Source organism: Erinaceus europaeus, chromosome 8 (genome assembly GCF_950295315.1).
Source record: "Erinaceus europaeus chromosome 8, mEriEur2.1, whole genome shotgun sequence".
NCBI classification, from domain to species: Eukaryota; Metazoa; Chordata; class Mammalia; order Eulipotyphla; family Erinaceidae; genus Erinaceus; species Erinaceus europaeus.
This window is the reverse complement of record NC_080169.1, coordinates 67,295,601-67,321,691: the sequence shown is the minus strand read 5'-3', so window position 1 is coordinate 67,321,691 and position 26,091 is coordinate 67,295,601. Positions and strand designations below refer to the sequence as shown.

Here is a 26,091-nt window from a genome sequence, read left to right as displayed (position 1 = left end):
ATTCTACATTACTGTGTACAATTTGACAAAGAACTTGATGAATACAAAATGAGCCATAGCTACTTGGTAATCTCTATAGATTTCTGTTACATATATTCGAAAACAAGTTGACAAGTTGGATATAATGATATTATTTACTTGAGACTTCTATGCAAGAACATTGGAAAATAAAGTATAATATCACATTAAAATATCAACTCACCTGTTTTCAGAGAACACTTGAACATTTTGCAAAACCAATCATCACTTGCTTGTGAAAAATAGCAAGAGCAAATCAATCAGCTTTACTTAATATCTTGCTTTGCTGGTTTAGGTAATCATTTTATTTGGTTCAAGGTTATTCATTACTTACATGGAAGAAAACATTATTCAATAAGATTATGAAATTATTTTGGAAGTTTGTTGTAAAATATACAATGGCATAAATATACATTAGAATTGCAGTATTATCTTACACAGATGACAGGTTTGGAGACATTGCTTTTTTTGAAAATTTTTTTCAGTTTTTTTCTAGATGGAAAATTAGAGTTGTAGGAATATGAGAAGAAAGCTAATGGACCTAACTAGAGCTAATTTGTTGTGCAGATGTGTTTAATGTTATAATTTGTTCAATTATAATGGAAATATTGCGGGAAAGATTCTGTCTCTGTATATACTCTGTCTCTGACTCTCTCTTTCTCCCTTCTCTCTCGATTTCTGGCTGTCTCTATCCAATAAGTAAAAAAAGATAAAACAAAGACGTAAGTGTGTATCTTGTTAAAATTCCTTTATTATACTGACTCAGTTAATTTTATTGATGACCATAATTTGAATATTTGCTATTCCTCAGTGCCATAAGTATGGTTATTAGCTGGACATATTTATAAAATGTAAAAGCTCGTTTGAATGATCTTTAACTCACTGACATTGTCTAACAATCACTTTCTCCCCCAAATTATGCATTTTTACTAGTCAATAATACAAATAACATTTAGTTGAGATTATATAAATTTGTATGTATCCAATAATTTTTCTTTGCTATTGTATTTATTTATTTTGGATAGAGATATTGGATACATACAAATTGGCTGAGACTTAGCATACACTGAGACTTAGCATACACTGAGACTTAGCAAATTTTCAAGATTTATCTTTTCTGATCTACCTTCCATGAAAACAAGGAAAAAACAAGTACAACAACACAAGTGGTGAGGCAAGCAGTGCTCTGTTTTTTTCTCTTAAGAACACACACACACACACACACACACACAGAGACTTATATACATCTAGGAAATATGAAACTGATGAAAAGGATATTTCATTTCTAACAATTAAGTTTTCTTTTAGTTTTGCCTCCAGGGTTATTGCTGGAGCTCTGTGCCAGCACAGAGAATCCATGTCTCCTGGTGGCCATTATTTTCATTTTTAAAAAATTTATTGTTTTATTATTGGATAGAACAGAGAAACTGAGAGGACAGAGGGAGTTAAAGAGGAAGAGAGAGAGAGAGACACCCGCAGACCTATTCTGTTGCTTGTGAAGAATCCCTCGCCCACCCCCAACCCCGGTGGTGGGATCTGGCTGCTCAAACCCGGATCCTTGAGTGGGTCTTTGTGTGTAGTACTATGTGTACTTAACTCTGTGTACCACTGCCCAGCCTCCCTTCTAACACTTAATTTCTTTAACACTGTTCATTTATAGTTTCTACAACAAACTGAATGTAATTTAGATCATTCATTTTAAAATAAATTATCTATTTTAAGAATAGTAAAAAAAAAAAAGTGTAATGAATTTTCCAGAACAGTACCAGCACATATTGTATGGACAAATACAGTATTAATTAATAAACATGATTGGGGGGTCAGGTGGTGGTATATCCAGTTGAGCAGACACCTTACTATGCTTAAGAACCGGGTCTAAGCTCCTGGTCCCTACCTGTAACAGGGAATTTTCATGAGGATGAAGCAGAGCTACTGGTCTCTCTCGCTGTTTTGCCCTCCTTCCTTTCTATCTCTATCCAAAATAAATAAATACAATAGCAAAGAAAAATTATTGGATACACACAAATTTGCATAATCTCAATTAAATGTTATTCATATTATTGACTATGATTTGGTGGGGGGAAGTGATTGTTAGACAATGTCAGAGAGTTATAGCTCATTCAAATGAGCTTTTACATCTTATAAATATGCCCAACTAATAACCATACTTATGGCACTGAGAAATAGCAAATTTTCAAGATGTTTTTCCTGATCCTACCTTAGACTCTTTTCTTATTGAGGATACTAATGGATAAGTTAGAAACTTTAATAAAAAAATCTTGTTTAACTTACCTAATCATTTATTGTGTGCATCAGACAGGTAGAATAATGACTCACTTAAAAAAAAAAACACCAAACATGTAGTTGTTTTTACAAACATTACTATTATCCCTTTAAAGGTTACAAGAAAAAGTATTTGAATACTTTCTTGTTCTACAGATGCCGGGTCCAATGTAATTAACCATAAGACTAACAGGAAAATTCAAAAAGAAAAATATATGTCTTCAAATTCTCATTTTCTTTTTGAAACTTTGTTTCACAGCTATTTTAGAAATAAACTATTGAGAGCAATTCTTACAATGTTTCTAGGATTTAGTTCATAACAACCACTCCATTCTTGTAAGATTAGGTCATGTTATAGGACCAAATATAGGTATCAAAATATGCTCACATAGGCCAAGGCCACCCTGAAATAGTCACTTAATTCCAAATCATGGTCATCAATAAAATTAATTGAGTCAGCATAATAAGGGAATTTTAACAAGATACACACTCACTTCTTTTTCTTTTTTTTTTTTTTTAATTTTTATTTACTGCGTAGAGACAGCCAGAAATCGAGAGGGAAGGGGGGAACAGAGACAGGGACAGGGAGACACCTGCAACACTGCTTCACCATGTGCAAAGCTTTCTCACTGCAGATGGGGACCAGGGGCTTGAACTAACATGAACTAACATGTGTGCTTAACCAGGTGTGCCACTACCCAGCCCCCACACTTGCTTCTTTAAATGATATTTCAAATAAAAATTTATCCTTATCCAATGCTTTAGTACTCATAGTTTATTGTATTCTTAGTGAGAGTTAGCAGTCAGGGAAATAACATAGCAATAGTAGCTCAAAAATTTGTATGAGATAGATGCTATGTTCAGTCTCTGCCATCACCAGTGTTAGAACTAGGTTTTGTTTTTAAAAAAGAAAGACTTTGAAATTTTACTCCAAATTTTAATTTGTAAATAGCCAAAACATTTTTTTTTTTGCTTCCAGGGTTATTGTTGGTGCTCAGTGCTTGCACTACAAATCCATTGCTCCTGGAGGCCATTTTTTTCATTTTGTCGCCGTTATTATTGTTGGATAGGACAGAGAGAAGTCGAGAGAAGAGGGGAAGACAGAGAGGGTGAGAGAAAGATAGACACTTGCAGACCTGTTTTACCACTTGTGAAGTGACCCCCTTTCAGGTGGGGAGACAGGGGCTCAAACTGGGATCCTTGAGCCAGTCCTTGCTCTTCTCCATGTGTGTTTAACCCACTGCGTTATCGCCCAGCCCTAGCCAAAACAACTTTATAACTACTGAACTTCAACCTGATTTCAAGTCTTAATTGCTTCTTCTTCTTCTAGCGTTTGCCCTTCTTCCATAGCCAGTCAACAGCGTCAGGTTGAGCCTGATGTAAAGTTTCTAGACCTCCTTTTAATCTGGAGAGGTGGCAGTTTTGGTACAGCTTGTTAAAATGGACAAAATGAATGGCCATAGATGTGCCTTAGTGGGGAGAGGGCACAATATTTATCTGCTTAAGATCCCAGCTTCTGCCTCTGATACTCCACATGCTGAACCTATGCTTTGATGTCATATATATATATATATGTCATATATATAATATATATATTATGCAAAACAAGGATAAAGAACTTTGTCTTTTAGTAATGCATAAAATATCTTGTGCATGACCTTAAAATCATAGTTGTACAGATGTAGGGATAGCTCAATGATAGAGCATGGGTTTACAGGCCTGAAATAGTAGGTCTGATCCTTGCTACTGCATCTGCTAAACTTGAGAGGTGCTCTGTGCTTTGACTGTGGTCTCACTCTCTCTGCCACATAAAGATAAATATTTTTTGTTAAATCATTCCAAGCATTCTCCCTGACCACTGCAGAGTTAAACTAACATTAAACAATAAACAGAATACTAGAGACATTTCCAAAACATGGGAACTTAACAACAGTCTGCTTAACAACTACTGGGTCAAAGAGGAAATTGAAATGCTCCTGGAAATAAATGAAAATGAAGACACGAGCTACCAGGACATTTGTAACATTGCTAAAGCAGTACTAAGAGGGGAACATAGCTATACAGGCACAAACGAGGAAACTAGAAAAAGCTCAAATAAATAATCTAACTGAGCATTGTAAGGAACTAGAAAAAAAAGAAAAAAGAAACACTAACTATTGCAGAGACTCTAGGAGGAAAGTGACTACCAAACATTGCTGGTGGGGATGTAATTTGGTCCAATGCCTGTGCAAAACTATTTTGAAATTCACCAGAACTTTATAAATGGACCTACCTTATGACCCAGCAACCCCACTCCTAGGAATTTACCCAGGGAAAATCAAAACAACTATCTGAAAAGACCTATGCACACCAATATTCATAGAAGCACAGCTTGAAATAACCCAAACTTGGAAGCAACCCAGATGTTCAACAACAGATGCATGACTAAGGAGATTGTGGTACATATACACAATGGAATAATATGCATTACTAAATATGTTGAGGTGATCCCTTTTGCAATATCGAAGTTGGAACTTAGAGGCATTATGTTGAGTGAGACAAGCCAGAAAGAGAAAGATCAATGCCAAAGTATCTCCTTATAAGTAGAAATTAAAAATAAACAACAATAAGGGAAAACAAACGTGAACTGGGTGTGGTGCATTGCACCAAAGAAAACGACTCTGGGGAGGGAGGGGGAAGGCAGGATGAAGAGTCATTGAGATCCTATTGTGTCACCAATCAAGGGGAGATGAGAGATTATGCCTATGTGTTAAGGACTATATTATAAACCATTAACCTCCCAATGAAAATACATAAAGATGTAATTGATAAAAACAGTAAATTTAAAGGATATATTATACAAAGCTAAAAAATATTTTTTTTTACAAATTAAAGCTGTACAGAACTCCTAAGACTTAACAATCAGTCAGCTGTGCACGCCTCTTCATTGTAGACATGAGAGAAATGAATCCAATAGATATTACAAGTCTCATTTTAAACAGCAGGCTACCTGAAGACAAACTATAGTTTCTGATTGCCATTGTATGGCTATCACTGCTTTCTTTTTAAGTATACACTGATAATGTCAATATTTGATTGATTTCAATGATTTGTAAATTATCAAAGATTTACTTACTTAATATAAAAACAGTATACAATTAGATAAATATTTTTAATGTGGAATCAAAGAATGAACCCAGGGCTTCACTCATTTGTGATACCACCTCTGAGTGGCTTCATTTTCTCAATTTTTTTTCTCCTCCTCTCCTCTCCTCTCCTCTCCTCTCCTCTCCTCTCTTTTCAGTTTCCTTGTGTTTTCTTCTATTTTTTTTCCCACTAGGGTATCTCTGATCCTCAGTGCTTCTTAATAAATCCACTGCTCCCTGGCAACCATTTCTTATTCATACCAAGGCTAGATCTCATGGCTTCATTCATGGTAAGTCATGTACTATTGGGTGAACTATAAAAAAATAGTATTTTTTCCATACTTAAGAAATTTACATTATTTTAAATTTCATATAGTATATCATTAATATTCATGTTTATCTGACTGTGACAAAATATGTCCACAAGTCTGTTGTATTTGTTGAATCCAAGATCTAACAAAGGCTTGCTGATTTTCTTTGGCCATGTTGCTATTTTTTTAAAAAGTATATTTTAATCTTTATTTATCAGTTAGACAGTAAGAAATCAAAGGGGTATGGGGTGAGACAGATAGGAGAGAAAGATAGACACCTGCAGCACTGCTTCACCACTTAAAAAGCTTTCCCTTCGTAGGTGGGGACAGGTGGCTTGAACTGCAAGAGCACATTGTAACGTGCACTCAACCAGGTGCACCATCATCATCTGGCCCCTCTCCCAGCTCCCTTTCATAAGCATATTTCTATGAAATATCTGTTTGCCACTACTGCTAGAGTATTGAAATATAAGATATTTAGGATAGTTTGTTCTGAACTACTTTAATTTTGCTTCCCTTACCATAACTTTTAGACTAAAAAGGGAAAAACTAAGATAAACATTATACATTTTATTTTCCCGCATGGGAAACAAATGATGTATAGGTGGTAAATAAGTAGATGTAAATTGGCTTAAATGTTAATTAAATGTTGGAATACGTGCATATACCTTTACAGATAAACTGATGCTACAAAAATTAATTACATAGTTAACCTATGTACTTCGAGTGTTGAAAACAGGATAATAGAGGATTGAATGTATGAAATTCATAGTTCTCCTTTAATCCATCATTCCCAGTCCCATATGTAACTAATATACGTGTCACAAACTTTAGTGTCCCAAATTGTTACTTTTTAATTTCTTCCCTAATCTATATTTGCTACTATTTTTACTTACCGATCAATAAAATAAACACTATACCAATTTTACCATTAACATTTTTCACTTAAATGCAAACACCAGTTTCTGTTTATTTTTATATCCTAATGTATCTCAAATCTTAATTATAAAACTGTAATTTCTTTGTTGATTTACAGTATCATCAAGTATTTTTATAGTAGTGACAATTTACTAGCTGATATACCTAGCTATTTGATCAACCTCATAAAATATTTATGTGTTTGTGTCGTCAGTGATGATAGTCATTTATTTTTAAAAAAATCAAATAGTATAATTTTCACTTATGTTCTTTTTTATAGAGATTGGGAGACTGAGCTATACAGAGAGAGAGAGGAAGAAGAGGAGAGACTTGTAGTACTATTCTACTATTCAGGAAAATTTTCCTTTGCAGGTGGAAACTGGAGTCTTGAACCTGGGTCTTCAGGCATGGTAATGGGTGTATTCCACTGGCTCCTTTAACTAACTTTCTTAAGTTTAACATAGATATAGATATAGATATAGATATAGATATATCACTGTTATATATATATATCACTGTTATATATATATATATCTCACTGTTATATATATATAAGTTTAACCTATATATATATATATATATCACTGTTAGGGCTTGGGATCTCATCATTCCAAACTGATTTTTTCAGATAGAAAGAGGAAGGTGGGTAGAGAGATATGACAACACTGAAACTTTCTCCAGTACAGTGGCAGCCAGATTTGTGTTTCAGTCATGCACATAACAGCAAGTGTATTATCCATGTAAGTTATTTTCCAGCCTTTACATGTATTTATTTATTTATTTATTTATTTATTTATTGCCATCTGGGTTTTCACCACTTCAGACCAACTTTTTTCAGATAGACAAAGACATACATACATACATACATACATACATACAGGGAGAGAGAGAGAAAAGAAGAAGAAGAAGAAGAAGATGAAGAAGAAGAAGAAGAAGAAGAAGAAGAAGAAGAAGAAGAAGAAGAAGAAGAAGAAGAAGAAGAAGAAGAAGGAGAAGAAGAAGAAGGACAAGAAGAAGGGGAGGAGGAGGAAGGGAAAGGGGAAGGGGAAGGGGAAGGGGAAGGGGAAGGGGAAGGGGAAGGGGAAGGAGAAGGAGAAGAAGAAGAAAAAGAAGAGGAAAGAAGAAGGGGAAGGGGAAGGAGAAGGAGGGGAAGGGGAAGGGGAAGGAGAAAGAGGGGAAGGGGATGGAGGGGAAGGGAAAGGAGAAGAAGGAGGAGGAGGAGGAGGAGGAGGAGGAGGAGGAGGAGGAGGAGGAGGAGGAGGAGGAGGAGGAGGAGGAGGAGAAGGAGGAGAAGAAAAGGGAGGGAGACCATAGCACCAAAGCTTCATCATTGTGTGGTGTTCTAGGGGTTCAAATCTGGATTGCAGTGTATGACAAGGCAGAAACCATCCTGGGTTAGCCATCTTGTCAGCCCTCTTATTAACTTATATGAGGCAAAAATATTTCAGGATGACATATATGGCCTTTAGCTATTTCTATTTCCTTTCACAGAAAATGTATGACTACACTTCCTTTTTTGTTTGTTTTGTATTAGTGATTTAATAATGATTGACAAAATTGTGGGATAAGAGTGGTACAATTCCATACAATTACCACCACCAGAGTTTCATATCCCATCCCCTCCCTTGGAAACTTCCCTATTCTTTATCCCTCTGGGAGTATGGACCAAAGATCTTTATGGAGAGCAGAAGGTAGAAGACCTGATATTTGTAATTGCTTCTCTGCTGAACATGTGCATTGATAGGTTGATCCATACCTTTAGCCTGTTTCTACCTCTCTCTGGAAAGGTAGGGTTCTGGGGAGTAGAGGGGAGGTTCTAGGACATATTGGTGAGGTTCTATGACTATACTTTCACTACAGCGAACATCTATGAAACTTTTTAATTTCATCTGTCACTCTTCTATAATTGTGTATACATTATTTTTCTCCAATACATGGGAATCCAGTGAGAGAAAAAGCAGACAGACATCATTTTTTTCACAGAACTTAGTATGTAGAATGTAGATATTATTTTAATACTATACATATAAAAATAAAAGTTTTGGGAGTCTGGCGGTAGCACAGCGGGTTAAGCGCACCTGGTGCAAAGCACAAGGACTGGCTTAAGGATCCCTGTTCGAACCCCTGGCTCCCCACCTGCAGGGGAGTCGCTTCACAGACGGTGAAGCAGGTCTGCAGGTGTCTATCTTTCTCTCCTCCTCTCTGTCTTCCCCTCCTCTCTCCATTTCTCTCTGTCCTATCCAACAACGATGACATCAATAACAACAACAATAATAACTACGACAATAAAACAACAAGGGCAACAAAAGGGAAAATAAATAAATATATAAAAAAAGAAATAGAAAGTCTAAAAAAGTTTTATGTCTATTAAACTGATTTACAATCTTAGAAAATAAATTAACTTCTCATATTTAGATTTTTTCTTACATATATAATAAAAACAGCATCTATTTTTCAGCATGTTTTGTACACTGTTTTAGTTCCACCAGAGATAATGCTAAAACTAAAGAAGGTTGACTTCTCAGCAGTAAGTCTGGAGTGATGAATAAAAAAAGAAAATAAAGATTGAATTATCAGTTGATAAAATGCAAAATAACTTAACACAGGAGTTCATAAAAAAAAGCAAACAACAAACCTCCAAAGTTTGGGAATAAATGGCAAATGAGATTGCTAATGCAATGTAGATTTTGAAACAATTTTTATACCTAACATAGTACATTAAGTCATATGGAGACAAAAGAAATTTGCAGATATGCATCAAAAGTTAAGCAAAACAGTGTTAGAAGGGCTGAGGTACTAATAAGCAATTCAAATTACATTATTAGTTTAATTTAAAGTACATTTCATATTTATTATTAATAAATTGAGGTTAATTTATTTTACTACTACAAGATATTAAATTGGATATTAACTTTTATATCAAACTACTGAAGATATTGCTACTCAAACAAAATGACCTATTATTTTAACTTATAATTAGAGGATTGATTTCAGTAGTAAACTACTGACATTCAGGAAATGATTACTATGTGAGTAAACAAAAATGTATATGAGATTTTTTAACTATAATATAACAAGTTGTACTTTTGATATAGTGAATTGAGTCATCTAATAAGTATTTGTCTCTCTACATAGCAAAATCATAATATGATATTAAGAAAATATTAATATTTATTGTGTACACATAAAGTTAGTTCACATCCCTAAATAAATTTTTATAATCAACACTTAATATGGTTTTAAAAAGCTAAAGTTTGAGAAATGTAAGTGCATCACAGTTAAAGACAATATCAGAATTCAAAACCAAAGGAAAAAGTATTACCGAGTAACAACAACTTCACTGTTCTTGCATCTCGCTCAGCATCTTCCTGCAGTTTTTTCTCAAGTTCTTTTGATCTTTTGGCTGACTCCTTACTCTCTGAACTAATCCCACTTCCCATCTTCGAGTATTAGATATTTATCAATACAACTTCTCAAATTTTTCAAATATAGAATGCAGTTCTGGCTTGGACATCGGGAGCAAGAGCAATGTTCTGTTAAAGTAGCCAATAATTCATCCCTACAGGCTCTGAAAGTGCTTTGACTAAACATATGCTTTCTGATCTGCCACCTGATCAAGGGATCAAACCACACAAATGATGGAAGCTAAAGAGGGAATTCATTATACTTTCAAATCATATGGCTGCTTTTGTCACACCTTGTAAAAGCTGTGACATTCAGTTTTCCCTAAGAAGTAGCATTCAGTAATGTAGAATGTTGTCAGAATCTATATACACAAGAAAAATTACATAACCAAAGCTAATAAACTTTTTAAAAAAGTAGCCAAATTATTAGATTTTGTGAAACTATGGTGATTCACAGAAGGGATGTGGGGGAGGAGTGGGACACACATAGAGATGTAAAAATACATCTTTGTAATATTATAATTCTGTAAACCAATATTAAAATACCAATAAAATTATATAGAAATAACAATTTGCAAAGCTCAACTTAATTGAACTATAGTTTCTTACTAACGGAAAAACTTTCTTACTATAATTTAAACTTACTAGTCATCAAAAATCTTGAAGCATATATTTGAACATTTAATTTTCAAATTTGTATAAACACACCAGTATTACTGTCAGAATATGCATATTGAATTGTATGACTTTATTATCTATGCTGATAACTTCTAACAGTTAATTATAAAATATATAAATGCAAATAAATATAGTTTATATAACTATACATAATGTATTGACACAAACATAGAATGCAGTGCCCAGACCTCTAAAATTACTGATTTTAGTTTCATAAAATCCATCTCTATAAATGGATCATGAAATGCCTGTGAAAAATTCAGTCCATCAACATTAATTAAGGACTCACTTGGTATAAACACTAAATCGTGCTCAATTGAGACAGTTCATTAACTCTTTGAACTGTGCACAGCAGCTGCTGTGCTAGAAGAACTTTTATTGATTTGGTACCAAGGGAATAAAAGGCAATGTTCTTTGAAATAGTAGGTAATTTTTGACTCTCTCAGAACAGTGCATATACCTAAATATGTCTTATTCTTTTCAGTTACCACGGTGAATGCTATCAACTTCTCCATAATATAAAGTATAAAGCAGTTATTATTCAATTAATATTTTTCTTACACACATTATTGGCAACTGAGATAGCAGACAAGCCTTTAAATGTATATTTTGTGATGTGTGAATAAACCTAACCTGAAAATGTTAGAATATAGTCAGTTCATCAACCTGTCAGTACTGTTTGTTTAGGATTACTTGGAAAATTTGAACAGGTGGGATTTTGCATATTCATACAAGGAAATAGGCTGCCAAATTAAATACATATTCTTATTTTGTTTACTTTTTCACATAAAATATTAGGTTGAAGATACATTAGCATAGTCAAAACTTTCTGGATCTGTCCCTCTAAAGGCATGTTATGATAGTATAAAAATGTGGAAAGGTAGGTATGTAAGGTTTCATGCAAATAGTTTGGTATTGCTTTTACAATGCAAAGAATTTTCCCTGAATGGAAGAAGATTTACTCTGCCTACTTTATATATATGCATCCATGAACAAACTCTGACAAAAATAGAAAAGAAACAAACAAATAAACAATTCTACCTATTGTGTCCATATCAAATTCACTATGTTCAACATTAAATGCATATATACACATGAAAAGATTCTTCATTATGCAATAACATACTAGATTGTTCAATATTCCTTAGTAGCTATACCCTGGTGAGATTCTCATTATATTTTGCATCTAAGTAAATATATGCTGTGACTTTTTTTTTCAAGGGACATATTTTGGCTTTCAACGGTCAGGTGTTTTACCATGACTTTCTGCATGAATTACTGACTTACCTTGGTCAATTCTTTCAGGGGAAGAAGTGTACATTTTCGACACTACATAGAATTAACTATGTTCTCACATTCTTTGTGCAACTCAGAAAGTAAAGCCTTCAACTCTAATAGACTATTGTGTGATTTTTTTCACTAGTGATTAAAATAAAATTTGAAATGAGTCTTATCTTTAGAGGTGTGGGGGAAGCTGGAGAGAAAGAGAAAACTCCAGTTATTTCTCTTGGGTGCCTGGGACATAAGTTCACTAATGAGCAGGGATTGTTAATGCAGTCATTAGCTTCATGTTGCTTCACTGTGAATTATAGCTTTCTGGAACTATGAAAATGATGGAAATATAATAGCAAATGCCACTAGAATAGGGATATAATCTTAATAGCTTGGATTTCCTCCAAGGTATTTGACACAGTGCTAGTCACAAACAATGTTCAGCATTATTTTTTGCTAAAAAATTGATAAAGATCTGGTGTCCTTGTGTATTGTAACATGTGCGCTCAACCAGGTGCGCCATCATCAGGCCCCCTATCTGGTGTCTTATTTTTTTCTCCCTTGGGTTCTTTTATGGTGATTGTCTAGTCACCATAAAATAACACCAACCTATACCATTTCTAGATGCCCCTTGTTCAGGTTAAAATATATTCAGCAATTTTGCTTGTACTTTAAAATAAGAAGTATAACCTATATAAGACACTAATATTTTATTAGAATTCTATACATTGGTCAGAGAAGATTGCTACACACACACACACATACACACATATACACACCTGTGCACACAATACACAAACAAAGCAAAAGACACTATATTGCAACAGTATGGTTTCTAAAAATGATCACTGGATTGTTTAATGACCAAAGGTCATTAAAATACAACAAGCTTGGATTGGGTGAATAATTTTTCTCTTGCTAATTCTGGCCATTGTATCTGTGGGATCTTTAGAAGAGGATGCTAGACTTTAATAAGTTTGGATAATAATGTGTATATTTATAATGCAATATTTACCTAGGGAGAGTATATTTATTTCCTATCAGCTTTTCATATAGAGATCACAAATTATTATTTTAGATTCCCCCGACCCTCACCACTCCTATCAGTGTCTATAGTCATCAGTCTGAATTTCCTATGAGAATGTGACATGTGTCTCAAGGCCACATCAAGTATGTTAAAGTGGCGTTGAAGATTCAGCTATTTCTTACCATTTAAAATTATTTTTTTAAAAAAATAATTTTATTATAGGAGGTATAGTTTATACATGGGTACAATGGGTACAATTTCTTGTCTCCCTGTGAGAGGTGTCTGCAAACATTTTCACACCTAACTTATGTCCTTATCCATCATAATATACTGGGACCTGAACATACTCTAGCCCCTCCCTTCCTCTCCTAGAAATTTTCAAGACAGTACTATTCTTTACTTTGCTTCCATGTCTTAAAAAAGGTGTTGACTTCAGGCTTTATGCCCCTGGGTGGTTTGAGTACTGGCTGCCATAGTAATGACCTTTATCCTTGTATAGTCCCATGAAATTTGAGGCAAATCATCCTTCCTTTACTAATGGTACTCAAATGTGTACCTCTGGGAATTGTGAGCATGGTATTTTCTCGAGATTCACGTCTCTGGAGAATTCCTGAGTGCAATCTTTTGATCTTGAGGGAATAGGGCAAAACTTGCTGTTTCAAGCTATTACATTCAGATGGTGCAATAAGTTTACAATGTCAGAATTAAGCACAGTTTGCCTTAAGTACTAGTACTAATAAATATTTTTCTTTCTTTTGTAGTTAATTTCTACCTTTACTTAGTTTTTTATGGATTAGGATATAAATATACATGCAATGATAGCTGGAAAGAAAAATTACTATAACTCAGCAGATGAGAGTAATAATTATATATTTTAAAAAATTTTTAAATTATTTTTAATATTTATTTATTCCCTTTTTTGCCCTTGTTGTTTTATTGTTGTAGTTATTATTGATGTCATTGTTATTGGATAGGACAGAGAGAAATAGAGAGAGGCGGGGAAGACAGAGAGGGGGAGAGAAAGATAGACACCTGCAGACCTGCTTCACAACCTGTGAAGCAACTCCTCTGCTGGTGGGGAGCCAGGGGCTCAAACTGGGAACCTTAAGCCAGTCCTTGCTTTGCTCCACGTGCACTTAAACTGTGCTACCACCTGACTCCCCATAATTATATTTTAAAGGATCTCTTTCTGTCCCAAATTGTCTTCTAAAATTGCATATTTCCCTTCAAAATATTTCTGTTACTGAATCTAGTTCTGATTATGGAAATTATTTCTACTTAGGCTTTCTGACTACAGTGTCTGTGCTAATCCGTCTTATCACCCAGGGTTAAATTCTTGCAAAAAAAAAAAGGTTGCATTATAGCATTTTTGTGTTGACACTGAAAAGGTAAGGAAATCCTTAATTAATGTTTTCTGTCTTCTACCACTAAATACTCAATCTAGTTAGAATTACCTAACTATCCAAATGTAATTCACATTACTTTTCCATCTGACACAGACTTTGCTACATAAGGGCATATATCTCTTTACTGGATATTAGGTAAGCCAACTTGGTTTTAACTTAGCTGTAAAACATGAGATTTTCACTAGGGATCTCTTGCTCTCCCACAGATGACTTCTCAATAGGTCCCAATTTTTATTTTATTGATTGTTAGGGTTTTATTTCATATCAAAGAGAGTTTCTTGGATGGTAGCAAGGTGGTAGAAGCATGAGGAGGGACAGAAGACGGAGTATCACTCTATATACTGACAACTGATTTGGCAACTTGAGGTATGCAAATTCGAAGCTCTGCTAGTTAAGTTTTTTTCCAGCCATAGTATTCATTCTTTCATAAAGAACCCAATATGCATATTCTCTATGTTTCATATTTACCACCATTCATGGTATAAATTATTATCTTCCAAATTCTGAAGTCAAATTAGTTTTGACAGTGCAGGATTTCTTCCAATAATTATGCCCTATGACTATTTTTTCACTTTGCAGGTATTAAATGACAGTAGATAGAACATCTGATTCCCGAGAAGATGGATGATTAGTGAGTAATTATTAAAGACAGATATGTGGTTTGAGAACTTTTAGTCTCTTTTTGGAAATACATGTTTATTATTCAGAAATTATAAGTGTAAAATATTACCTCTAGAATTACAAGAGACTTTTATTTTTTAATTAATTAATTAATTAATTTTAAACACCATTCCCACCATGAAAAGACTGTGTCCCATCCCCTTCCCCCCACCTCCCATGAAGCTGAACATCCACCCTCACCCTCCACCCAGGGTTTTTACTTTGGTGCCCTACTACAAATTTAGTCAGATTCTGTTTTGAGTTTCCCTTTCTGTTATTCTTTGTCAACTTATGCTTATGAGTGGGATCATCCCATACTCGTATTTATCTTTCTGACTTAGCTCACTTAATATAATTTCTTCTAGCTCTTATCCAAGATAGGTCAGAGAAGGTGGGTTCGTTGTTTTTAATATCTGCATAGTATTCCATTGTGTATATATACCACAGCTTTCTCAGCCACTCATCTGTTGTTGGGTTGCTTCCAGGTTTTAGCTATTATGAATTGTGCTGCTATGAACATAGGTGTACACATATCTTTTTGGCTGGGTGTTATGGAGTCCTTAGGTTATGTCCCCAGGAGAGGAATTACTGGGTCATATGGAAGGTCCACGTCTAGCTTTGTGAGAGTTCTCCAGACTGCTCTCCACAGAGGCTGTACCAATTTACATTCCCACCAACAGTACAGAAGGGTTCGCCTGTCCCCACAGCCTCTCCAGCATTTGTTGCTACTGTCCTTTTTGATGTATGCCATTCTCCTAGGAGTGAGGTAATATCTCAATGTGTCTTAAATTGCATTTCTTTGACAGTCAGCAAGTTGGAGCAATTTTTCATATGTTTGTTGGCCTTTTGGATCTCCTCTGTAGTGAATGATTTGTTCATATCATTGCCCATTTTTGGATGGGGTCATTTGCTTTTTTGTTGCTAAGTTTGCTGAGCTCTTTGTATATTTTGGTTACTAGTCTCTTGTCTGATGTATGGCATGTGAAGATCACCCATTCTATGAGGGGTCTCTTTGTTTGTGTGCTAGTTTCTTTGGCTGTGCAGAAGCTTTTCAATTTGATGTAGTCCCACTGGTTTGTTTCTGCTTTAGTCTTCCTTGCAGTTGGGTTTTTTCATCAAAGATGTCTTGAGGTTTAGGTGGGAAAGTGTTCCACGATGTTTTCCTCTAAGTATTTGATTGTTTCCGGTCTAACATCCAGGTCTTTAATCCATTTGGAGTTGATTTTTGTTTCTGGTGAGATAAGGTGGTTCAGTTTCATTCTTCAATAAATGTTGCTGGGAAAACTGGGTTGAAACATGCAGAAGAGATTTTTTTTTTTCTAACAACTGGATATTCACAATAATAATTGTGCCAGGCATGGAGATTTAACTGTAAGCAAATTAGTCAGATACATCTTTTCATGGAAGTTAGACTTTAGTGTGTGAGAAGGAGTTGGGGGCTCATACAAACACTAAATGTGCTAAATATTTAAAATGTAAAACTAGAAATGCTAATAAAATAAGAATGGACATAGGTGTATGAGAGGGTAGAGGGAGATTAAACTTTTACACATTGCATTCAAGAAGGATCTCTATGAAGAAGTAATTGTGTTAAGTAAAGTTCCCTAAAAAATGTATTTGATATTAAAAACATATGCAGGAAATTCATTGGGAAATGTTCAGGAAAGAGAGTAAATAGAGCAATATTGGTGGAAGGAGAAATTGGATTCCAATGCTGTTGGAAGAACCCTATATAGGGGGAGCTCTAACATTGACATTGGTCTTCAGATTAATATTGAAATGAAGCACAGAATCTAGACCAGTTTTACCCCTTTAAGGCCAATAGCAACTGGCAGTGGAGGTGGATAGGTGGTATCAGACTTTCATATGTTATCCATTAGTGTATTAACTTCTGTAGCATAAGCCAAATTAGATAGATAGATAGATAGATAGATAGATAGATAGATAGATAGATAGATGAATGTATAGATTCTGCCAACTGTTGCTATGCTTCACATTGGTTTGGTCTCGACCCCCCCCCCCCCGCCCCGCCTCTGGGAGATTGTGGTTTGGCCCCTGCTAGTATTGTGTGCCCCCTTCTCCCCGCCCCCTGCCCCCAATGGACTTCCAGAGTTCTTGCCGCTGCCGTTGGAGGAGAAGGATGCAGGACAGATCTCTGTGGTGATTGGTTTGGGTTAGTTTTTGAATCATTGTTCGTGAATAAAGAAATACAGCTTCTCTGCCCAGCCTTGTGTCCTTGAGTCTCTGTCTACTGCCACAAAGCTAACCCGGCCTACTAGAGCCCCGAACTTTAACGACAGCCAACTGCCATCTATATTCATTCCAATGATACACTTGGTGACTAAGAAATCCTTTTCAGTTTGGTCTTTGGACCCACTGGATCCATTGCAACCTTGATGTGATCCAGAATTCTGTTTATTACCCAATTCCAAATATCTCTAATATGAGGGTCAGTATTTTATTTCTGGTTCTCTTGTCAAATATAACCAAGTGGTAAAGTTAAAAACAAGCAAACAAAAGATACACATTTAGATGTGTAGAGCATATGCTCTGAAGGAATTTTTTGTTTCACAAAGTGTTAGCTTTAGGCCTAGGGGGATCCATGTGACCCACTTTGGCCTACAGCTAACACTTTCATATATATAGGTCATAAAAATAAGGATCAGTGATTGTTTTCTTTAATTAGAAAGGGCAAAGGACTGAGATGTGAATAACAGCTTCTCAGCCTCTATCATCTTCACAGTTCCTGACTTAGACTAATCTACCTATATAATGGTAGAAGGTTTTCCTAAGTTTCTAGGGACTCCTTTTATTCTTAGCTCCCCCATACCAAGATGATGCCAAGTGGAAGAGGTGTACAGTGGATACATTTTTGAGAAAAGATTTTTTTTATATTTCTGGGGAAATGGACCCCCAAATTTTGAATATTACAATAAAATTCATACTTCAATTTAGCCACTGTAGAACTTCTATAGATACAGCAGCTTTGAACCCATTTCTATGATATATATCATATAAATCCTAACCTATTTTCCTCCTACTACCCAAAATGTGAAAGTCTGAAAGCCGTCAGAGTCACTATTATCTCTATGCAAACCTATCTTCCAGAATTTTCATTCTTTGTTTTGGCTTCTATGTTCCAAGCATCTATGGATAAATACTAGTTGTTGTTTGATGGTAGTAATGGGAGAAATTTATCAATTCCAGTCACTGTGTTTTGTCTCCTTTCACTATAGTGAAAGGCGAAAGATTTATGCGATCTGAAGAGAAACCAGAGTATTCCTTTCCTTATAGTAATTCTGTCTACAATGAATAATTTTCCACAGAAAATCTTCAAATGATTTCTCTACCTACTTGATTTTACTCACATGTCTATTAAAGTTTTAAACTATAATCATGGTAGAGAATGATTTTCTTGATGAATATAAAATATAGTTAGGGCAGTAATATAAGGTGACATGAAAAGAAAACTGAATGGCTGAGGAAATAGCACTATAAGCATTATGCTATCTTCACCCACCCTCTTTTTTATGATCTATAAGACACCTATAGCAAAAGAGAATATTTCATTATCTCTTATAGCCAAGACATATTCCATTGTTCATGCATATCGCCACTTTCTTAATCAAGACTCATCTGTTTTTATCTTAAAATAGACCAGATACTTAAGTGTCCTCTAAACAAACTGTTTTATTTCTCTGTATTCTGAAGTTGTTTCTATATGAAATGTCATTATGAATTCCATATATGTTCAATATGCCAGGGTTGTGTTCATTTTAGCATTAAAGGTATGTGTTACATAAATCATAACATTTATTTTAGGTAAATACAGTTCTGGTAGCCTGGGTATTTTATTTAAATTATATGTTGACTTAAATTGTTTAATCCAGATGCAAAATAAGTAAGAATTAGGTTGTCCTTCTTCTTTTTTTGATGTTAACAGATAATGCTGACCCAAACATTTGCTATTAGAAACACTAGGAAAACTTTATTTACATAGAATGGGTAGCTGACAGAACTGAATAATAATTGACCTAAATTTGTTTGATTTGAGATCAATTACTTTCATACACTTATATGAAATGAGTGAAAATATTACACCATCTTATAACCCCCTTTATAAAAATTTATTTATAAAATGGAAATATTGATAAGACTATAAGATAAGAGAGGTACAATTCCTCACAATGCCCAACCTCAGATCTCCATATCCAATCCCCTCCCTTGATAGCTTCCCTATTCTTTGTTTTTATTTATTTATTGGGGAATTAATGTTTTACATTCAACGGTAAATACAATAGTTTGTACATGCATAACATTTCTCAGTTTAGCTTCCCTATTCTTGATACCTCTGGGAGTATGGACCTAGGATCATTGTGGGGTGCAGAAGGCAGAAGGTCTAGCTTCTGTAATTGCTTCTCCACTGAACATGGTCATTGGTAGGCCCATCCAAACTCTCAGCCTATCTCTCTCTTTCCCTAGTCCAGCAGGGGTCTGGGGAGGCAGGGCTCCAAGACACATGGTGGTGTGATCTGGCCAAAGAAGTCCAATGGCCTCGTGGTAGCATCTGGAACCTAGTGGCTGAAAAAAGGAGTTAACATACAAAGCCTAACAAATTGTTGACTAATCATGAACCTAAAGGCTGGAATATTGCAGATAAAGATTTGGGGTATCTGTTTTGGAAATAGCTAGTAGGTCTTTTTTAGGTATATTCCAAGGGGCCCATGACTTTACTAGTTTTTGCATGAACCTGACATCTAATATGCAGGTGGACCCAGGTTATTGTCTGGGGAGATGGTGTCATAGTTAGACTAGAAAGCTGGATTAGGGAAGAGAGTAGCTCCCAAATATGGGGAAAGTTTCTAAATACTGTTAACTGCAAACCCTGTTGATTTGATCTGGGCCCCACATTCTGCACAGTAGCCTCTGCAACCCTGTAGGTCTGAGCTCGCATTCTGTGGTTACGGGTAAGAACATTCTAGGCTGCACTAATTTCAGGACCCATCTTCCTCTGGTAGTAGATAGAGTATGTTGTCCAACCTACTTTCGGAGGATGGACATTCCTTACCATTATTGATCTACATTGAGGGCAAGATCCTATAGGGGCACACAGAGGGGTCTATTATGTCATTCCTGATGGAGATGACCAGTGACAGTGGAGAGAGGGATCTATTAGAAGTCTAGACCCATCATGTCTTTGTAGGAATCCCAGGACTCCCTGACTAGGGCCCCAAGTAATAGGAAGTAGGTGAGGGGGGTATCTAGGTCTAAGTAGAAACTGTTTCATTAGGTACTTTAAAGTGTCTTTTTAGGTCTATTTGCTTGCTTCATTTATTGACTCAACTTTATAACCCCTTTTAAGAGCTTGTCCCTCTTCTTATATTCTGGTCTTTTTTTTTTCCTTAAAAGCTCAGAGACGTGACAGAGCTTTCTATTTTCCAAATAACACACTTCCTCTAAACTTCCTACAAAACAAAAATAAAACTGGTGGGCTAGCGTGAGGGTGTTTCTTCCCGGGCACATGTTCTCTGGGTTGGAGAGAACTAGACTGGAGCCAACCTGGGCTGCTGCTTACTCACAACATGGGAGAGAGACCAGGAACTTGTGGAGGAGAGGTAACTCAATGCAATGCTATGCCTTTATTGATCAGAGACAACGCCTTTATATATATCTTTAACTGGAAGTGGCAAGTGGGAAAAGGAAATGGCTAGGAGAGGGGGTGGAGAAAAGAGCATGAAGGTAGAAAGCTTCAATAGCAGTGGTTGCGAAGTTTCTAACCAGTGAGATTAACCAATACCCTGCAGGCAGGGGAGGTCTCAAGCAAACAATTATTATGTAAATAGACCATAGTATCAGCGATGGAGCAGGGGGGCTGGCATAATGGCCAACACAAAACATTGTGGGTCAATGAAGAAGCTCACTTGTATAGTATGCTGCTTTGCCAGGCTTGTGACCAAGTTGGAGCCTGTTCCCACTACATTGAAGGAGACTTCAGTGTTGTGTTCTGTCTGTCTCTGTCTCTTTAGCTCTCTTTTTAAAAAATTATTATTGGGTAGAATCAGAGATAAATTGGGAGGAGGAGAGAGGGGGAGGTAGAGAAACACCTGTAGCCCTGCTTTACTACTTATGAAGCTTTTCCTCTGCAGGTGGGGACCAGGGGCTTGAACCTGGTTCCTTGCACACTGTAATATGTGCGCTTAACCAGGTGTGTCACCACTTGTCCCCCCGTCTCTGTATCTCTATCTAAAACCAATAAACAAACAACAAAAGAACATCATAATTCTTCTCACCCTAAGAATCAATTCGTCATAACTATCTTGGTAAACAATATATAGGAATGGAAAGATAAACGGATCTCACTGTACTTATATCTTCTTACTTAAGATAGAAACTATTGAATTCATTGACCATATGTGACTAAACAAATGTGTCTGCTTCCTAACATTATAAAAGTACCTTGGATATGTTATATACTAAAACAAGGGACATTCTTCTTGGTTCTGTGGCCCAAAGAAACATTCTGATGGCACTTACCTAGGTAACAGGTAAATATTATGTTTTTAACATATTTATACAATTTTTATTTTACAGGTGATCTAATGGACACATTTTCTAGGGTCTCCCATCTATATCTATATATGAGTACTGTTTTGAATCAAGCAGAGTCGCCTTCAGAACTGAAGGGTGTACTCGCCAACATGACCTATCATTCTATCCAGAAATTGTCCTTACCCTATAGTTTTGCCTCTGTGGAAGTGACTCAACTTGTGGAGCATGAGATTCACATGCTTGAAGACCCTGGTTCATTTTTGGCAGTGCTTTGATCTCTTCCTTTTCCTCAGATTTGATTTTTTAAAAAAGACAGACAAAAAAAGGAAGGGAGAGAGGAGAGAGAAAAAGAAAGAAAAGAAAATGTCTTGGAGTGGACAATGGCACACCTGATTGAATGCTCAAGGACTCCAGTCCCTACCTTCAGGGAGAAGTCGGCTGCAAGTGTCTCTCTTACTCCCTCTCTATCTTTCTTTTTCCTTATCATTTTTTCTCTGTTCTATCCAAGAAAGGTAAATAAATAAACCTATTACAAAAAGAAAAGAAAATATCTTTGTCACACACCTCAAAAGAGAAAAGCCTTCATCCATTAGTCAGAACCTTAATCAACACTATGAGACATCATTCAGCTTTAAAGTTCACAATGGGGTCTATGGTGATTTTGATATTACTGCAGGGTAGGTCAACTTCTCCTCTATGGGATTCTGCTATTTTCACTTCCCCCATAGCTGTTGATTCTGGGAGCACATCCTCATGTTTCCTTTGAGAACTGGCTTCACTTGGAACCACAAGCCAAGTTATGTGTAAAACAGACCTTTATTGCCTCTAACAAATCTATTAAGCATACTGCATTTTGAGGGCCAAATAGCATTTGAACTTAATTTGCTAAAGCATCCTAGTTACTTTCCCTCACTTCATTCTCATAACCAAGAAAACAGACTTTATTCATTAAAAATATATTGTTTTAAATTATAGGAGTGTACTTCCATACTGTACCTACTGCCATGACTCAAAGATATCTTCCCACCTCCCACACCTACCATAGTTCTCACAAAATTTTGGAGACAGTTTAGGCTCTTTTTCTTTCTTTCTACTTTTCTCTCTCTACCTTTCTTTCTTTCTTTCTTTCTTTCTTTCTTTCTTTCTTTCTTTCTTTTTTATTTCTCTCCTTTATGCAAGTTCTTATGTTTCAATTATTTATATTTCACATTTGGCAGTTGTATTTTACATCTATATTTACCTAAGTGTACGTACCTGCAGTCCCAACCATTCTGTCCCAAAGTGTACAGTATCACCTTTAAGAATATAAATAAATAGGGAGTCGGGCGGTAGCACAGCGGGTTAAGCACAGGTGGTGCAAAGCGCAAAGACAGGATAGAGTAAGGATACCAGTTCGAGCCCCTCACTCCCCACCTGCAGGGGAGTCACTTCACAAGCGGTGAAGCAGGTCTGCAGGTGTTTATCTTTCTCTCCCCTCTCTGTCTTCCCCTCCTCTCTCCATTTCTCTCTGTCCTATCCAACAACAACAACAATAATAACTACAACAATAAAACAACAAGGGCAACAAAAGGGAATAAATAAATAAATATTTTTTTTAAAAAAAGAATATAAATAAATAAAACAGGTGATCTGGGTGGTGGCATACCTGGCTGAGATCAGGATACTCTGCCCAAGGGTCCAGGTTAAAGTATCTGCTCCTAAGAAGCAGGAGGAAAGCCTGAGGACCATTGACGCAGGCTAGAGGTGTCCCTTTTACATCTCCCTCTCTTCTTGCCCTCTCCTCTCAGTTTCTCCCTATCCTATCAAATAAAACCAAACCAAACAAAAGAAAAGAATGGTCACCAGTGTAGTTAATGAGGCTAAGCAATAACCCTGGTGGAAATGTATGTACATAGATGCATATACATACTATATGTGTAATCATTTTACTTGTTTTATTTATTTATTTTTTTCATGAGGGTAATGGCAAACGCTAGAAGAAGAAGATGAGGGTAATTACTGGAAATTGGTGTCTGTATGACTTTACCTATTCTGACATCCATTCATTTTTCTTTTTCAAAATTTTTGATAGTGAAGCAGACAAGTAGAGGGGGAGAGAGAAGGGAGAGGGAGAGAGAGAGAGACAAAGAGACACTGCAGCAGTGCTCTACAATTTGTGAAGCTGCCCCCCATTCAGGAGGGGACTGCACGCTTGAACCTGGATCCTAGTGCACGGTAAATTACTTTTTATCAGTAATTTTTTTTACAGAATTCTAATATTTTGGGAGCATATTTCACACCCATACATAGTACAAGTCACCACATTCTCCACCAAATTTCTGTAAACTCCACTACCCCAATAACCATTAGAGTTCGCACAAAATTCAAGAAACAGTTTGGTTATCTTTTTTCCCCATGTGTTATCTCCTTAGTAAAATTCACATATCCTAGATAAGACATGAGACAGAGAAACTTCCCCTATGCTTACTTGCCATCTTTAGAACTTTTTAGTCATCTAAAAATTAATCTAATAAATCCATTAAATTTATGAAATTTGTGTTTAAAGCCATTCTTTCTAATGCCTATGAAATATGTAATAATTAAATATTACTAATTAGTGTCTGCTTTCTTTTTTTCTAAGCCCATCTAGAGGCTTATTGACATATCTTAAATATTTTTCTTTTTTTTTAATTTTATTTTAATAGAAACACTGCTAGGATAGTGTTGGAAATTGAAGTTAAGATCTTGAAGCCTCAGACTTGAAAATACATTGCATATATTTTATTGCCAGAAAGTGGAGCAGTGGATAAAACACTGGACTCTCAGCCATGAGGTCCTGAGTTCAATCCCAAGCAGCACATTGTATCAGAGTAATTTCTGGTTCTTTCTTCCTATCTCTCATTAATAAGTAAATATTTTTTTTTAAATCTACTGAAAAAAAAGAATTAACATATAAAACCAAAAAATTTGCTGACTAATCATGAACCTAAAGGTTGTAATATTGCAAATGAAGATTTGGGGGTCTCCATTTTGTAGATAGCTAGTGTGCCTAGTTTAGTTATAAAGAGCCATGACTATACTAGTTTGCTTGTTTTTTCTGAGCCTGACATATGCAGATGGACCCAAGTTATTGTCTGGGGAGATCATATCATGGCTGGAAAAATGGCTAGGAAGCTGGATCAGGGAAGAGAGTAGCCCCAAAATATATTAACTCTTTTTTCAGCCACCAAGTTCCAGATGCTACCACACTGCTAACCAGCCTCCTCTGGGCAGGTGACCCCACCAATGTGTCTTGGAGGCCCACTTCCCCAGAGCCCCGCCCCACTAGGGAAAGAGAGAGACAGGTAGGGAGTATGGATTGACTTATATATCGAAAATTATGAGTCATTATTCATGGAAATAAAAAAGACATAAACAAGTGATAAGATACACACAACTGTGTTCATGGGTTGGAAAAATTGACATCATCAAAATGAATATTCTACCCAGAAACATATATAAATTTAATTCAATCCCCATCAAGATCCTATCATTTTTTTTTAAATAAGAATAGAACAAAAGCTACAAATTTTAATGTGGAAAAAAAAAGAATACCTAGAATTGCCAAAGTAATCCTGAAAAGAAATAGTAGAACTGGAGAAGACCTCACACTACCAGATCTCAAATTGTATTATAAGGCCACTGTAATCAAAACTGCCTGGTACTAGAACAAAAATAGACACAGTGACCAGTGGAATAGAATTGAGAACTCAGAAATAAGCCCCCACACCTACACATGGACATATAATCTTTGACAAATTTGACTATTAGATAAAGAAAGGAGTGTCTCTTCGACAAATGGTGTTGGAAAGATTGGGTTGAAGCATGCAGAAGAATGAAACTGAACCACTACATTTCACCAGATACAAAAATAAAGTCCAAATGGATCAAGGACTTGGTTGTTAGACCAGAAATTATCAAATACTTAGAGAAAAATATTGGCAGAACTCTTTTCCATCTAAATTTTATAGGCATCTTCAATGATACAAATCCAATTGCAAGGAAGACTAAAACAAAAATAAACCATTAGGGCTATATCAAATTAAAATTTTTCTGCATACTTCTTGTGTTTTTAACTGAACAGTTTTTATGACTATTTTCTCTTCTCTCATAGTATATCAATCATTTCTTTTTTCCAATCCCCAGTAAAGTCCCCAAACCTAGATATAGTCCAGGTCCCCTGAGATACATCACCCGTGCCCATAAACTAGGGGAAAAATATATACCTGAAAGCAGAAGTACACAAGAGCATGTAGGGAGTACCCCCAACACTTCATCTGCACTATTACAGTTTTTAGGTCCATGATTGCTCAACAATTTGTTTGGCTTTGTATGTTAATTCTCTTTTCAGCCACCAGGTTCCAGATGCTGACCAGACTTCCCTGGACAGACGACCCCATCAGTGTGTACTGGAGCGCCACT

General features: G+C 35.8%; 1 protein-coding gene across 1 annotated transcript in view; it reads right to left on the bottom strand.

The window, feature by feature from the left end:
- GNAT3 (G protein subunit alpha transducin 3) overlaps nt 1-10,225 on the bottom strand; it is a 40,343-nt gene extending 30,118 nt beyond the window's left edge. The window contains exon 1 of the mRNA XM_007527902.2: nt 9,978-10,225. Coding sequence (XP_007527964.1) covers nt 9,978-10,095 — 118 coding nt within the window. The 5' untranslated portion in view covers nt 10,096-10,225. The remainder of the gene's footprint in view (nt 1-9,977) is intronic.
- Between the last annotated feature and the right edge of the window lie 15,866 nt (nt 10,226-26,091).